This window comes from Rana temporaria, chromosome 8 (assembly GCF_905171775.1).
Source record: "Rana temporaria chromosome 8, aRanTem1.1, whole genome shotgun sequence".
Classification (NCBI taxonomy): domain Eukaryota; kingdom Metazoa; phylum Chordata; class Amphibia; order Anura; family Ranidae; genus Rana; species Rana temporaria.
In genome coordinates this window covers 4830790-4845936 of record NC_053496.1, presented here as the reverse complement: position 1 = coordinate 4845936, position 15147 = coordinate 4830790, and the positions used below count along the sequence as shown (strand labels likewise).

Here is a 15147-nt window from a genome sequence, read left to right as displayed (position 1 = left end):
GACACCAATGATGGGTCATCATTCCTCCCACTGATACCATCAATGGAGACATGTCTAATAGCTACCTGTCTTGTTTTTTTTTTTCGTTTTATTTGTTTTTTGCTTTTTTGGTAAATTCGAAAATTAAAAAATTAGAGATTCGAAAATTCGAGATTTCGAAATGGCAAAATTCGAAAATCTAAAATTTCGAAAATGGAAAATTTCCGAATTTTTTTATTTTTTTTGTTTTAGTTTTAAATTATTTTTTTGCTTTTTTCTGGAATTCGGGAAATTCGAAAAATTCTGTTTTTTTTTTTTCGTTTTATCATTTTTTTTCGGAATTCGAAAGTTTCTAATTTTCCGAATTCCGAATTTTCGAATCTCCCGAATTCCCGATTTTCCAAATTTCAGAAAAAAGCAAAAAAAAAAGAATAAAAACGAAAAAAAAATTCAAATTTCCTGAATTTCCGAAAAAAAAAGCAAAAAAACGGATGAAACAAAAACGAAAACATTTTCATTTTTTTTTTAATTTTTCGACCCCTGACCCCTGATGGTGACACCATCCTTGTTTTCTAATAGAAGGCTGGCAGCTGGTGGCCTTGGTTAAAAGCCAAGGGAGGCCAACAAGTTCTTGGTGCTCATTGATGGAAACATATAAGACTACAGAGGGGAGGGCTGTGTACTTACTGAGAAACAAAATGGTGCACTTACTTTGGACCCTCTGCAGTCGCAACGCATTTGGAGTCGGGGTGACAAGGATTGAGCTCCACAGAACAAAAGTCCACCAACTGTTCACAGTATTCGCCTTGGAGAGAATGGAAAACAAAAGCAGACGAGTGAGGGATTGTCTGAGAGGTCATCTAAGCAATCACACAGCCACTAGCCATCAGCTCCATCTAGTGGTCATAATGTATTTTTTCCGATTTACTCTATTCTTTATAAAATGAATAGCACTCGACCTGGAGAGGAAATAGCCTCATGAACATTCGATTTTTTTGCCTTTGATTATATAGGGAGTGAAGCTGGCTGGAGGGTTTGTCTGAGAGGTCGTCTAAGCCAGGGGTCTCAAACTGGCGGCCCTCCAGCTGCTGCGGAACTACAAGTCCCAAGGCTGACAGTTACATGCATGACTCCCACAGGCTGAGGCATGATGAGGCTTGTGGTTCCGCAACAGCCGGAGGGCCGCCAGCTTGAGACCCCCCTGATCTAAGCAATTACGCAGCTTCTAACCCGCAGCTCCATCTAGTGGTCATAATGCAGTATTTTGCTCATTTACTCTATTCTGTATGGAAGTACATGGGGCCAGATTCACGTAGGTGAGCGGCGGCGTAACGTATCGCAGATACGTTACACCGCCGCAAGTTTTCATCGCAAGTGCCTGATTCGCCAAGCACTTGCGATGAAAACCTACGCCGGCGGCCTCCGGCGCAAGGCGGGCCAATTCAAATGGGCGTGTGCCATTTAAATTAGGCAGGCTCCCGCGCCGGACCTACTGCGCATGCTCAGTTTCGTAATTCCCGTCGTGCTTTACGCGCCGTGACGTCATTTTTTCGAACGGCGACGCGCGTAGCGTAATTCCGTATTCCCGGACGGCTTACACAAACGACGTTCATTTTTAAATTTCGGCGCGGGAACGACGGCCATACTTTATACAGCCGTCGATTGCTGTGTAAAGTTAAGGCACCCAAAACGACGACTAACTTTGCGACGGGAAACTAGACTAGCGGCGACGTAGCGAACGCGAAAATCCGTCGTGGATCGCCGTAACTCCTTATTTGCATACCCGACGCTGGTTTACGCCGCGAACTCCCCCCAGCGGCGGCCGCGGTATTGCATCCTAAGATCCGACAGTGTAAAACAATCTATGCGTAACTGATTCTATGAACCAGCCGCATAGATACTCTGAGAGATACGACGGCGTATCTCAGCTGTGAATCTGGCCCATGGCCACTGGTGATCAGCGCCATCGATAAGGAAAAACAAAGCTGTACATGACATTACCTGTGTATTGTGCGGCACACAGACAGGTGTAGGTGTTCATTCCGTCCACACAGGTGCCGCCGTTATCGCAGTCGCTGTATTTGCATTCGTCTCTATTGGCCGCACAGGTGGGGCCCTCGAACCCGTCGGGACAGGAACATCTGATTGGGTGGAGAAGACAATTATCAGGTTACACCAAAGAAGGGCAATTGGTTGTGAAGCCGGTTCATAGAAATCCCAGAGAATTCAATTCGAATTAATGTTTTTATTTTGTACATCGGAGGTGAGATTATAGTCATAGCAGACAGCTATGTGTCCACTATGGGGCCCCGGCGCCAAAACCGTCAGAAAATTCACAGAGAGTTTGTAAAATCCATGATCTGTCCGGGAATTTACTGACGGCTGTCACACTCCATAGTAACCTATGCGAGAACAAAAAATTGCATCTGCCAAATTCTGCTGAAGAAATTCAAAGTATTTTATACGGTATACAGCGAGGATAGAAAATAATCAGCCCCCCCCCCAACCCCAATTCTTTAATAGACACGTGCGGTTCGTTTCGTTCTGATAATTTGGACGAATTTTCGTTTTTCGGATGTATTTGAATTTATGAATTAGAATAGTACAGAATTTTAACAAATTCGAAATAACGAAAAAAAAAATTCGGATGAAATTCGAATTTGAATCGTTTTTTCGAAATACTTTTTGAAATCCTATAGTTTTCAAAATTGACAACGTTTTCAAAATTTGGATTCTAAAACTTTAAGTGAACCGCCGTGTGACGTTCCAGGCATGTGGGTGGATCCAGACCATATGATTGCAATCTTTCTCGAGCCTGGACCGGCTTTGTGACGTCAGCCGACAGCGGGATTCAGCACTAAAAGGGCCGGAACCAGCAGCATTTAAAGGGAAGTATGGAATTCCCCCCTGCAATCATACTTGCCTAGCTGGATGCTGCATCTGTCCCCCAGCCGGCTCTAACACTGAGCGATCAAACTCAGATATACCAGAGAGAGAGATCTGGGGACTGTCAGTCACCGCTGTCTTCTCTGCCCCCCTACCTTGCTCACTGGAGTTGTGGGCTGTGGAGAAGGCGGGAGCGTCTGGCTTAGGCTCTCAGCAGACCGCCGGGTGCCAGTCCAGGTATGTGGGTGGATCCTGACCATATGATCGCAATCTTTCTCGAGCCTGGACCGGCTCTGTGACGTCAGCCGACAGCGGGCTTCAGCACCAAAAGGGCCAGAACCAGCAGCATTTAAAGGGAAGTATGGAATTCCCCCCTGCAATCATACTTACCTAGCTGGATGCTGCATCTGTCCCCCTGCCGGCTCTAACACTGAGCGATCAAACTCAGATATACCAGAGAGAGAGAGATCTGGGGACTGTCAGTCACCACTGTCTTCTCTGCCCCCCCCCCCCCCCACCTTGCTCACTGGAGTTGTGGGCTATGGAGAAGGCGGGAGCGTCTGGCTCAGGCTCTCAGCAGACCGCCGCGTGCCAGTCCAGGCATGTGGGTGGATCCCGACCATATGATTGCAATCATTCCTGAGCCTGGACCAGCTCTGTGACGTCAGTCACCGCTGTCTGCTCTGCCTCCCCCACCCCTCGCTCACTGGAGCTGTGGGCTGTGGAGGGTGGCGGGAGCGTCCGGCTCAGGCTCCCAGCGGGTCGCTCAGAGGCTGAGTGGATCTCGACCATATGGTCACGATCTTGCCCGAGCCTGGACAAGCTTTGTGACGTCAGTCACCGCTGTCTGCTCCCCCCCCCCCTCACCCCTCGCTCACTGGAGTTGTGGGCTGTGGAGGGGGACGGGAGTGTCCGGCTCAGACTCTCAGCGGAGCGTCGGGTGCCGGTCCAGGCATGTGGGTGGATCACAATCTTTCCCGAGCCAGAAACGGCTCTGTGACGTCAGTCATTGCTGTCTGCTCTGCCCCCCCACCCCTTGCTCACTGGAGTTGTGGGCTGTGGAGGGGGACGGGAGTGTCTGGCTTGGACTCTCGGCGGAGCGTCGGGTGCCGGTCCAGGCATGTGGGTGGATCACAATCTTTACTGAGCCGGGACCGGGTCTGTGATATCAGTCACGGCTGTCTGCTCTGCCCCCCCCCCGCTCATTGGAGCCGTGGGCTGTGGAGGGGGCGATAGCGTCCGGCTCAGGCTCCCAGCGGGTCGCTCAGAGGCTGAGTGGATCTCGACCATATGGTCACGATCTTGCCCGAGCCTGGACAGGGTCTGTGACGTCAGTCATCGCTGTCTGCTCCCCCCCCCCACCCCTCGCTCACTGGAGTTGTGGGCTGTGGAGGGGGACGGGAGTGTCTGGCTCAGACTCTCAGCGGACCGTCGGGTGCCGGTCCAGGCATGTGGGTGGATCACAATCTTTCCCGAGCCAGGACCGGCTCTGTGACGTCAGTCATTGCTGTCTGCTCTGCCCCCCCACCCCTCGCTCACTGGAGTTGTGGGCTGTGGAGGGGGACGGGAGTGTCTGGTTCAGACTCTCAGCGGACCGTCAGGTGCCGGTCCAGGCATGTGGGTGGATCACAATCTTTCCCAAACCAGGACTGGCTCTGTGACATCAGTCACCGCTGTCTGCTCTGCCCCCCCCACCCCTTGCTCACTGGAGTTGTGGGCTGTGGAGGGGGGGGGGAGCGTCCGGCTCAGGCTCTCAGCGGACCGTCAGGTGCCAGTCCAGGCATGTGGGTGGATCACAATCTTTCCCAAACCAGGACCGGCTCTGTGACATCAGTCACCGCTGTCTGCTCTGCCCCCCCCCACCCCTCGCTCATTGGAGCTGTGGGCTGTGGAGGGGGCGGGAGCGTCCGGCTCAGGCTCCCAGCGGCTCGCTCAGAGGCTGAGTAGATCTCGACCATATGGTCACGATCTTGCCCGAGCCTGGACAGGCTCTGTGACGTCAGTCACCGCTGTCTGCTCTGCCCCCCCCCACCCCTCGCTCACTGGAGTTGTGGGCTGTGGAGGGGGGCGGGAGCGTCCGGCTCAGGCTCTCAGTGGCTCTCTCAGACCATATGGTTCACGATCTTCTTGCCCAAGCCTGGACAGGCTCTGTGATATCACCCGACAGCCCGCTGTCAGCTGGAAACGGGTCACAGGAATGCAGAACGATCTACAATGCTGAGACCCAAACCAGCCAAACCCGCTTCCCCTGTTCTTCTCCTTTACTGATATAAACTGCAAGTCCCGGGGGGGGGGGGGGGGGACTAGAACAATCGTTTACTGGGGAATATTTATTTTATTGCACTCAATGTGTTACATAGAACCCCCCCCCCCCCGAGGGTTCAATACCCCAAGAGTATTGCTCTGGAGGATTTCCATCCCCGGTTACAAACCTCGTCTACTTTTTATCTTTCCATTAGGCATAAAAAATCCATTCAGAGAGGAGAATTTACCGAAATTTCCGTATTCATACACACATATATAGAATATCAATCCCAGAAGACACATTCGATCGCTCGTCGCATTATACAAGAGAGATTTACATTCCGAGAGAATTCACCGACAGCAGAGATCCGGGGCGAGGAAAACAGAAGAAATACAAGGTGTCTTTATTTTTACATACTAATGTATCCAATGAAAAGAGAAAAGAGAAGAAATATGTTTTTTTAAATACTGAGTATCAGCTAGTAGAAAAAAAAAAAGATATACAGATATATATATATATAGCATATGTAGAGCCCTGCTCCTGTCGATCAGGCACTGCTTTAAATTTAGTGGAGGGTCCGAGTCGTTATTTGGCTCAGACTAATGTGATTGAGGGCAATTTAGCCTCCGTTACAGCCAGGTGGCGCTACTTTGTATGTTGGGGAACAATGCTCAAAGGCAATGAGACGTCTATTGTCATAATAGACGACGTTGGAAACATTGGGCTAGATTCAGGTAGAGCCGCGCATTTTTACGGCGGCGCAGCGTATCGTATTTACGCTACGCCACCGTAAGTCAGAGAGGCAAGTGCTGTATTCACAAAGCACTTGCCTCCTAAGTTACGGCGGCGTAGCGTGAATGGGGCCGGCGTAAGCGCGCCTAATTCAAATGAGGATGAGGGGGCGTGTTTTATGTAAATGGGTGGTGACCCGACGTGATTGACGTTTTTTACGAATGGAGCATGCGCCGTCCGTGTACATATCCCAGAGTGCATTGCTCCAAAGTACGCCGCAAGGACGTATTGGTTTTGACGTCAACATAAATTACGTCCAGCCCCATTCACGGACGACTTACGCAAACAACGTAAAATGTTTACATTTTTAAATTTCGATGCGGGAACGACGTCCATACTTAACATTGACTAGGCCAGCTATTTGTTCGACTAACTTTACGCCGGAAAAAGCCATACGTAAACGACGTAAAAAAAATGCGCCGGGCGCACGTATCGTGAATCGGCATATCTAGTCATTTACATATTCTACGCCGAACTCAACGGAAGCGCCACCTAGTGGCCAGCGGGAAAATTGCACCCTAAGATACGACGGTGTAGGAGACTTACGCCGCTTGTATCTTATCCTAATTTAAGCGTATCTGGTTTCCAGAATACGCTTAAATTAACGCCGGCGTAGATTCAGAGTTACAACGGCGTATCTACTGATACGCCGGCGTAAATCTTTCTGAATACAGCTAATTGTTTCGGTCTCGCATCTTCTCTCCGCATTCTTTCCCCTCCTTTCTTCTTTTTTTTTCTGTCTTTTTTGATCTTTCCTTTTTGCTCTTTTTTTAATAAAGCCTTTTTTTTTTTTTAAATGGATTCAATTCTCTCTAAATTTCCCCAAAAAATAAGATAAGTCACTGCTTTCTGGTAGTAGGCCACTTACAACCAAGCTTAGGAAACGTCAAAACCATATCGCTGTTCTGGTCTACACCGCCAGGACCGGTCTAATGAATTTTTGTGTTGGGTACAATATGGGCTCCACTTAACTGTGAAGAGTCCATTGTTTAAGTTGATAGAGCTCATAGGAATTCTGTTCTGTTAATGTGAATGACCTATTGTCCCGATCTTTCCATTATAGGCTGCACCGTTGAGTTCAAGCCCATGAGTGGAGAACCGGCGCCCGTGAGTTGGGTCTAGTGAAGGGTTTTGTTATACGTTGGTAGAGAACGTGCATTCCCTTGTTTCTGCAACGTCTGGGTTGAACATTATCATGCCGTGAATTCACTTTCCTCCAGAGTTGAATAGACCTCAGGTGGATTCTTAATCTTCTTCTTTTTTATTTGTTTTTTTCTAAAGATACCGCGTACACACGATCGTATTTTCCATCGGAAAAACCTTGGATGGTTTTTCCGACGGAATTCCACTCAAGCTTGGCTTGCATACACACGGTCAGACAAAAGTTCATTGAACTTTTAACCGTCAAGAACGCGGTGACGTACAACATTGTGACGAGCCGAGAAAATGAAGTTCAATGCTTCCGAGCATGCGTCGAATTGTTTCCAAGCATGTGTTGGAATTTTGCGCGTCGCAATTGCTAGAGGCGATCGGAATTTTTCCGTCTGAAAATTTGAGAACCAGCTCTCGAATTTTTGTTGGCGGAAATTCCGACTGGAAAAGTCAGATGGAGCCTGCACACGGTCGGGGTGTGTACGGGACATTAGTCTTATGCCGCGTACAGACGATCGGACATTCCGACAACAAAACCGTTGATTTTTTTCCGACTGATGTTGGCTCAAACTTGTCTTGCATACACGCGGTCATACAAATGTTGTCGGAAATTGCAAAAACGTCAAGAACGCGGTGACGAACAACACGTACGACGAACCGAGAAAAATTAAAGCGGAGCTCCACCCTAAAGTGGAACTTCCGCTCATCGGATCCCCCCCCCCGGTGCCCCCCCCCCCAACGGCTGCACTCCCGGTCCCACTTCCGGGAGTGCAGCCGCCCCGTGATGCAGCTGTGACGTCACCACGGGGCTTACTCCTCCTCCTCCTCTGGCCACGGGCTAATAGGAGCGAGAAGCGGGCCTCGCGCATGCGCAGTAGGGTTCCCGGCGTGAAGCCGAAAGACTACACTGCCGGGTTCCCTTACCCGCAATGGTGGCTTCACGCCGGGAACCTTACTGCCGACATCGTTGGACTCCAGGACAGGTAAGTGTCCATTTATTAAAAGCCAGCAGCTACAGTATGTGTAGCCTCTGGCTTTTAATTAAAATAAATTCCGGGACCTCCTCTTTAAGTTCAATTGCCAGTGCGTCTTTTCGGCTTGATTCCGAGCATGCGTGGAATTTGGTGCGTCGGAAATGGATACACACGCTCGGAATTTCCGACAAAAAGTTTTGTTGTCGGAAAATTTGGAGAACCAGCTCTCAAAACTTTTGTTGTCGGAAATTCCGACAGCAAACGTCCGATGGGGCCTACACGCGGTCGTAACTTACGACAACAAGCTCCCATCGAACATTTGTTGTCGGAAATTCTGACGCGGCATTAGATTAACGTGTCTAAAGATCCTTCAGTTAATGGAAGGTCGCCCTTTCCAACCTAAAAGGTGGCGTTACTTTGTATGTTGGGGAACAATGCTCAATGGCAATGAGTCTCCTATTGTCATAATAGACGATGTTGGAAACATTGTTTCGATCCCGCATCTTCTCTCCGCATTCTTTCCCTTCTCTTCTTTTATTATTTTTTTCCCTGTCTCTATATACTGTATATACTCGAGTATAAGCCGAGTTTTTCAGCACATTTTTTTTGTGCTGAAAATGCCCCCCTCGGCTTATACTCGAGTCACCTTTTTGCACCTGATCTCCCAGAATTTGGGGACCCAGTACTGACCGGCCATAGGTCCCCTGGACCCCAACCTTAGCGCACGTGTAGCCCCACTCTTCCTCTACAAGTGTGTAAAGATTGTTGTCTGGGGGACCTACGGCCGGGGAGCACCGATATTTCAAACCCGGGCAGCCCTTCCATAGACTCCAATGTTAAACAGCCATTTCTCTGGTGAATTTGGGGACCCGGTACCGGATGGTCGTAGGTCTCCTGGACCCGGAGCTTGGCACACATATACCCTTATTTCTCCTCTATAAGTGTGCACAGTTTGTTGTCTGGGGGACTTCTGGCTAGGGAGCACTGATTTTTCCAAGCCGGGCACCCCTTCCATAGACTCCCATGTTAAACTGTCATTTATCTGGTGAATTTGGGGACCCGGTACCGGCCGGTTGTAGGTCCCCTGGACCCGGAGCTTGGCACACATGTAGCCCCATTTCTCCTCTATACGTGTGCAAAGTTTGTTGTCTGGGGGACCTACGGCTCGGGAGCACCGATTTTTCAAACCCCGGCATCCCTTCCATAGACTCCCATGTTAAATGGTCATTACTCTGGTAGATTTGGTGACCCAGTACTGGCAGGTCTTAGGTCCCCTGGACACAGAGCTTGGCACACATGTAGCCCCATTTCTCCTCTACAAGTGTGCACAGTTTGTTGTCCGGGGGACCTACGGCTGGGGAGCACCAATTTTTCAAAACCGGGCACCCCTTCTATAGACTTCCATGTTAAATGGTCATTTCTCTGGTGAATTTGGGGACCCGGTACTGGCCGGTCTTAGGTCCCCTGGACCCGCAACTTGGCATACATGTAGCCCCATTTCTCCTCTACAAGTGTGCACAGTTTGGGCACAGTGAGGCATGGGCACAGTGAGGCATGCTCATGGACACAGTGAGGCAAAGTGAGGCAATACGTTTTGCCAGTTTTTTTGTGGTAAAATTAGGTTTATATTCGTGTCGGCTTATACTTGAGTATATACAGATAGGGGTAGATTCAGGTAGGAGATACGACGGCGTATCTCCAGATACGCCATCGTATCTCTGAGTGTGAAGCGTCGTATCTGTTCGCCTGATTCAAAGAATCAGATACGCCAGAATTTGTTTAAGATACGACCAGCGTAAGTCTCCTACGCCGTCGTATCTTAACTGCATATTTACGCTGGCCGCTAGGGGCGTGTACGCTGATTTACGCCTAGAATATGTAAATCAACTAGATACGCCTATTCACGAACGTACGCCCGGCCGACGCAGTACAGATACGCCGTTTACGTTAGGCTTTTTCCGGCGTAAAGTTACCCCTGCTATATGAGGCGCAGCCAATGTTTAGTATGGACGTCGGGCCCGCGTCGAATTGTCTGTCGATTACGTTGTTTGCGTAAGTCGTTCACGAATAGGGCTGGGCGTCATTTACGTTCACGTCGAAAGCATTGGCTTGTTGCGGGTTAATTTGGAGCATGTGCACTGGCATACTTTCACGGACGGCGCAAGCGTCATTTACGTGGGGTCACAATACATTTACATAACACACACCCACATCTTCCACGTTTGAATTAGGCGTGCTTACGCCGGCCGATTTACGCTACGCCGCCGCAACTTTCTTTTGTGAATACTGCATTTGCCTGTCAAAGTTGCGGAGGCGTAACGTAAATAGGATACGTTACGCCCGCACAAAGATGCGCTCTTCTACGTGAATCTACCCCTAAGTTGATCTTTCCTTTGCGCTCTTTTTAATAAAGCAGTTGTCCGCAAACGGTCTCCTTTTTTTTTATTATTTGAAATGGATTCTATTCTCTGTAAATTCCCCAAAATAAAGGAAAAAAATTATAAAATAAATAAAACAGGTTGGAAAGATTTGTGTGCAGGTTGAAAGCTGCGAAGAGTAAATGGCGTGATTGAATGGCTTTGCAAACCCCAAAGGAAAATATAGGCCTATTGTAAAGATGCTTGGTTACCAAGGCAACAGAACGAGAGGCCATTAAGTATTTTATTTATTTTTTATTTTACATCTGGTAATTTTAGGCTCTTAAAAGCAGGTCTGGTCATTTCTGCCTCCCTCTCGATCCAACGTAATTTTTTCAAATAACCCCAATTCTCCTGGTCCCTTTACTCGCCTCGAATTTATTTTCGGCGACTAATTATCTTTTGCGAGGGGATTGGATGAAAACGCGAGGACTAAGTGAAAAGCGGGGTCCCTCCGTATATATATATATATATATATGATGTGGAATGCCTGGACTCGGGTGACGGGAGAGGCTGTCAGTTTAGATGCATGCAAAGTAAAAAGCAAATCACAGTAATTATAGACGAGTCTAAAGGCACTCACTATAGATAGATGGAAAAAAATAAAAAATACAATTTAGAATGTAAATATGTGAAGACGCTGACAGTCCTTTTATTAGCGCTCGTCGTTTTTTTTCTTTTTTGTCTGCGTGGAAGAGAAGGTAACAGATGGCGACATAATGTACAGAACAGGTTAATTGGAGGGCAATATAGAATTCTAAAAACAGTTTGGATAATCACCCCCTAAGAAAAGCGACCATTGTGCGCTGCAAATTGACTTAATGTAACAGAAGAAGAAAAAAGCAAAGAAAAATAAATTGTACTAAAAGCAAATAAGCGTTGGAATCCGTTTGGATCCGTTCCCCTGATCTGCTGCTTATTTCAGGGAATTTCTCTTCAAGGGTCAGACAAGAACGTCGGTGTTTTATCCGGACTTTGTTCATTTATTTCACAGAAATCTGCAACATTAACACTATTATTTCCTTTTATTTTCTTTTATTTTCTTAGTGTAACATTGTGTTAAAATGTATCCACCAAGTATTTCCTTACAGTAAAATCTATAGATGCGCCGCGTAAATTCAAAGCTGCGCCGGCGTATCTTGTTTCTGTATTCAGAAAACAAGATACGCCGAAATTTGGCTAAGATCCGACTGGCGCAAGTCTCTTACGCCGTCGTATCTTAGGGTGCATATTAACGCCGGCCGCTAGGTGGCGCTTCCGCCGATTTACGCGAGGAATATGCTAATTTGGTAGATACGCCGATTCACAAACGTACGTGCATTTTTTTCCGGCTTTTTCCGGCGTATCCTATGAGGGGTATCCTATGTTAAGTATGGACGTCGGACCAGCGTCGAATTTTGCGTCGATTACGTCGTTTGCGTAAGTCGTTTGCGAATAGGGCTGTGCGTAAGTTACGTTCACGTCTAAAGCATTGACGATTTGCCAGCGTAATTTCGAGCATGCGCAATGGGATTCTTTCACGGACAGCGCATGCGCCGTTCGTAAAAAAAAACGTCAAATACGCGGGGTCATAAGTAATTTAAATAAAACACGCCCACGTCATCCACATTTGAATTAGGCGGGCTTACGCCGGACCACATACGCTACGCCGCCGTAACTTGGGGCGCAAGTTTTTTATGAATACGGAACTTGTGCGCTAATTTACGGCGGCGTAACGTATCTGAGATACGTTACACCCGCAGAAAATTACGCCGGGCTATCTGAATCTAGCCCAGGGCCAGTTCACATCGCCAGTTCTCTGTTCCGGATGCATTTCTGCGCGGTGGTATTTAATCACTACTGGGGGGTTTTACATTTTTTCTAAACAAAAAAACTGAAAAAAAAATCAAAACATTTTTTTTGTAAAATTTTGCAAACAGGTGATTTTTCTCCTTCACTAATGTCCACTGATAGGGGGCACTCATGGGCACTGATAGGCTGCACTGATGGGCATTTATGAGGCTGCATTGATGGGCACTGATATGCTGCACTGCTAGGCACTGATAGGTGGCACTGATGGGCACTGATAGGCAGCACTTATGAGGCTGCACTGATGGGCACTGTAAAGCCGCGTACACACGATCAGTCCATCCGATGAGAACTGTCTGAAGGACCGTTGTCATTGGTTAACCGATGAAGCTGACTGATGGTCCGTCGCGCCTACACACCATTGGTTAAATAACCGATCGTGTCAGAACGCGGTGACGTAAAACACAACGACGTGCTGAAAAAAACGAAGTTCAATGCGTCGACTTGATTCTGAGCATGCGCGGGTTTTTAACCGATGGTCGTGCCTACTAACGATCGGTTTTGACCTATCAGTTAGGAATCCATAGGTTAAATTTAAAGCAAGTTGGCTTTTTTTTTTAACCGATGGTTAAATAACCTATGGGGCCCACACACGATCGGTTTTGACCGATGAAAACTGTTTAACCTATCGTGTGTACGAGGCCTTAGGAGGCACTGATGGGCACTGATTGGCGGCACTGGTGGGCTCTGATAGGCGGCACCGATGGGCTATGATAGGTTGGCACTGATGGGTACTAGGCAGTTGCTCCAGAGCTTAGTAAATGAGGGAAGCTCTGCTGACTTCCATCATCCAATCACGTTCAAGCAAAAATGCTGTTTTTTTTTCCTTGCATGGGATTGGGTGCTTTTTGCAAAGTGAAGCTTTACTTCTTTTACTAAGTTCTGGAGAAATTGCACTTTGCAAAGTGCACAGTCTATCCACCCCATTGGAAAGTCCAGCACTAGGTGACATGTACACGGATGGGCTTTCTTGATACATTGGTTCTTTAGAAAGACCAGCACTAGGTGACATGTACACGGATGGGCCTTCTTGATACATTGGTTCTTTAGAAAGACCAGCACTAGGTGACATGTACACGGATGGGCTTTCTTGATACATTGTTTCATTAGAATGTCTAGCACTAGGTGACATGTACACGGATGGGCTTTCCTGATACATTGGTTCTTTAGAAAGACCAGCACTAGGTGACATGTACACGGATGGGCTTTCTTGATACATTGTTTCATTAGAATGTCTAGCACTAGGTGACATGTACACGGATGGGCTTTCTTGATACATTGGTTCTTTAGAAAGTCCAGCACTAGGTGACATGTACACGGATGGGCCTTCTTGATACATTGTTTCTTTAGAAAGTCCAGCACTAGGTGACATGTACACGGATGGGCCTTCTTGATACATTGTTTCTTTAGAAAGACCAGCACTAGGTGACATGTACACGGATGGGCTTTCTTGAGACATTGTTTCTTTAGAGAGTCCAGCACTAGGTGACATGTACACGGATGGGCCTTCTTGATACATTGTTTCATTAGAAAGTCCAGCACTAGTTCAGATAAACAGCTTTCCTATCACGAGGTGGGAAGCCGGGAGGTTTATGTTGTCACAATCCCACGTTTAGCGAGCTGTTTGCGAATTCCGCTGCCGTTTTTTCGAGGAGCTTAAACTGGAAACGAACTTTAAACGTTTCCATAGAAACCCCGGAGAAGACGTTCTGCGGAGCCCCGAAGCCCGGAAGCCGGAGCGATTCTATTTTAAATGCACCTGCAGACAAAATCCTTGACAATAATATCGGCAAACACAACAAAAGTGTCGCTCTCATTATCTAATGTACACCGCGCTTCCTTCCAGAGGACGAGAACCTCCGTCTTTCTTCTCCACACAAACTTACCACAAGAAGAGAAGAAACGCTCTTCATACCGAGCGCCGCTTCATACCGAGCGCCGCTACCCAACTATTCTTCTGTCACTGGTAGAATGTTCTTTCTGTTCTACAAAGCGCCGCAGTTACAGAAACAATTCCTACCGAACATGAAACTTCTCCGCTCCGAGACGACGGGTTGAAGGAGACAGTTTACACTATTTGATGGCGGAGTGGGAACTGCGACTCGAGTCTTCGTACTCCTTGTAAACCGATCATGTGACTACTGTGAGAGCCAATCAAAGCAGTGTTTTGGTTGAGAAGACTTCTAATTGAGAGCCAACAAGGTGGGCTCCCAATCAGATTGAGTCAAGGCTTCTGATTGGGAGCCAGCAAGACGGGTTTCCAATCAGATTGGGTCAAGGATTCTGATTGAAATCCAGCAAGATGGGCTCCAGATCATGTGACCACTGTGAGAGCTAATCAAAGCAGTCTTATGGTTGAGAAGGCTTTTGATAGATAGCCAGCAAGGTGGACCCCCCAATCCAACATTTCTAAACGGATCCATCATCTCTAAACCGATCCACCACCTCTAAACCGATCCACCATCTCTAAACTGGTCCACCATCTCTAAGCCAATCCACCACCTCTAAACCGATCCACCATCTCTAAACTGATCCACCATCTCTAAGCCAATCCACCACCTCTAAACCGATCCACCACCTCTAAACCGATCCACCATCTCTAAACTGATCCACCACCTCTAAACTGATCCACCATCTCTAAACTGGTCCACCATCTCTAAACTGGTCCACCATCTCTAAGCCAATCCACCACCTCTAAACCAATCCACCATCTCTAAACTGATCCACCATCTCTAAGCCAATCCACCACCTCTAAACCGATCCACCATCTCTAAACTGATCCACCACCTCTAAACCGATCCACCACCTCTAAACTGATCCACCATCTCTAAACTGGTCCACCATCTCTAAACTG

At 47.7% G+C, this 15147-nt stretch overlaps 1 protein-coding gene across 1 annotated transcript in view; it reads right to left on the bottom strand.

Annotated features, from left to right (window-relative positions):
* Positions 1-15147, bottom strand: part of SLIT1 (slit guidance ligand 1) — a 354779-nt gene that overhangs the window by 35153 nt on the left and 304479 nt on the right. The window contains exons 29-30 of the mRNA XM_040321566.1: positions 1981-2120; positions 691-784 (exon numbers count right to left, since the gene is read on the bottom strand). Of these exons, the coding sequence (XP_040177500.1) occupies positions 691-784; positions 1981-2120 (234 nt within the window). The remainder of the gene's footprint in view (positions 1-690; positions 785-1980; positions 2121-15147) is intronic.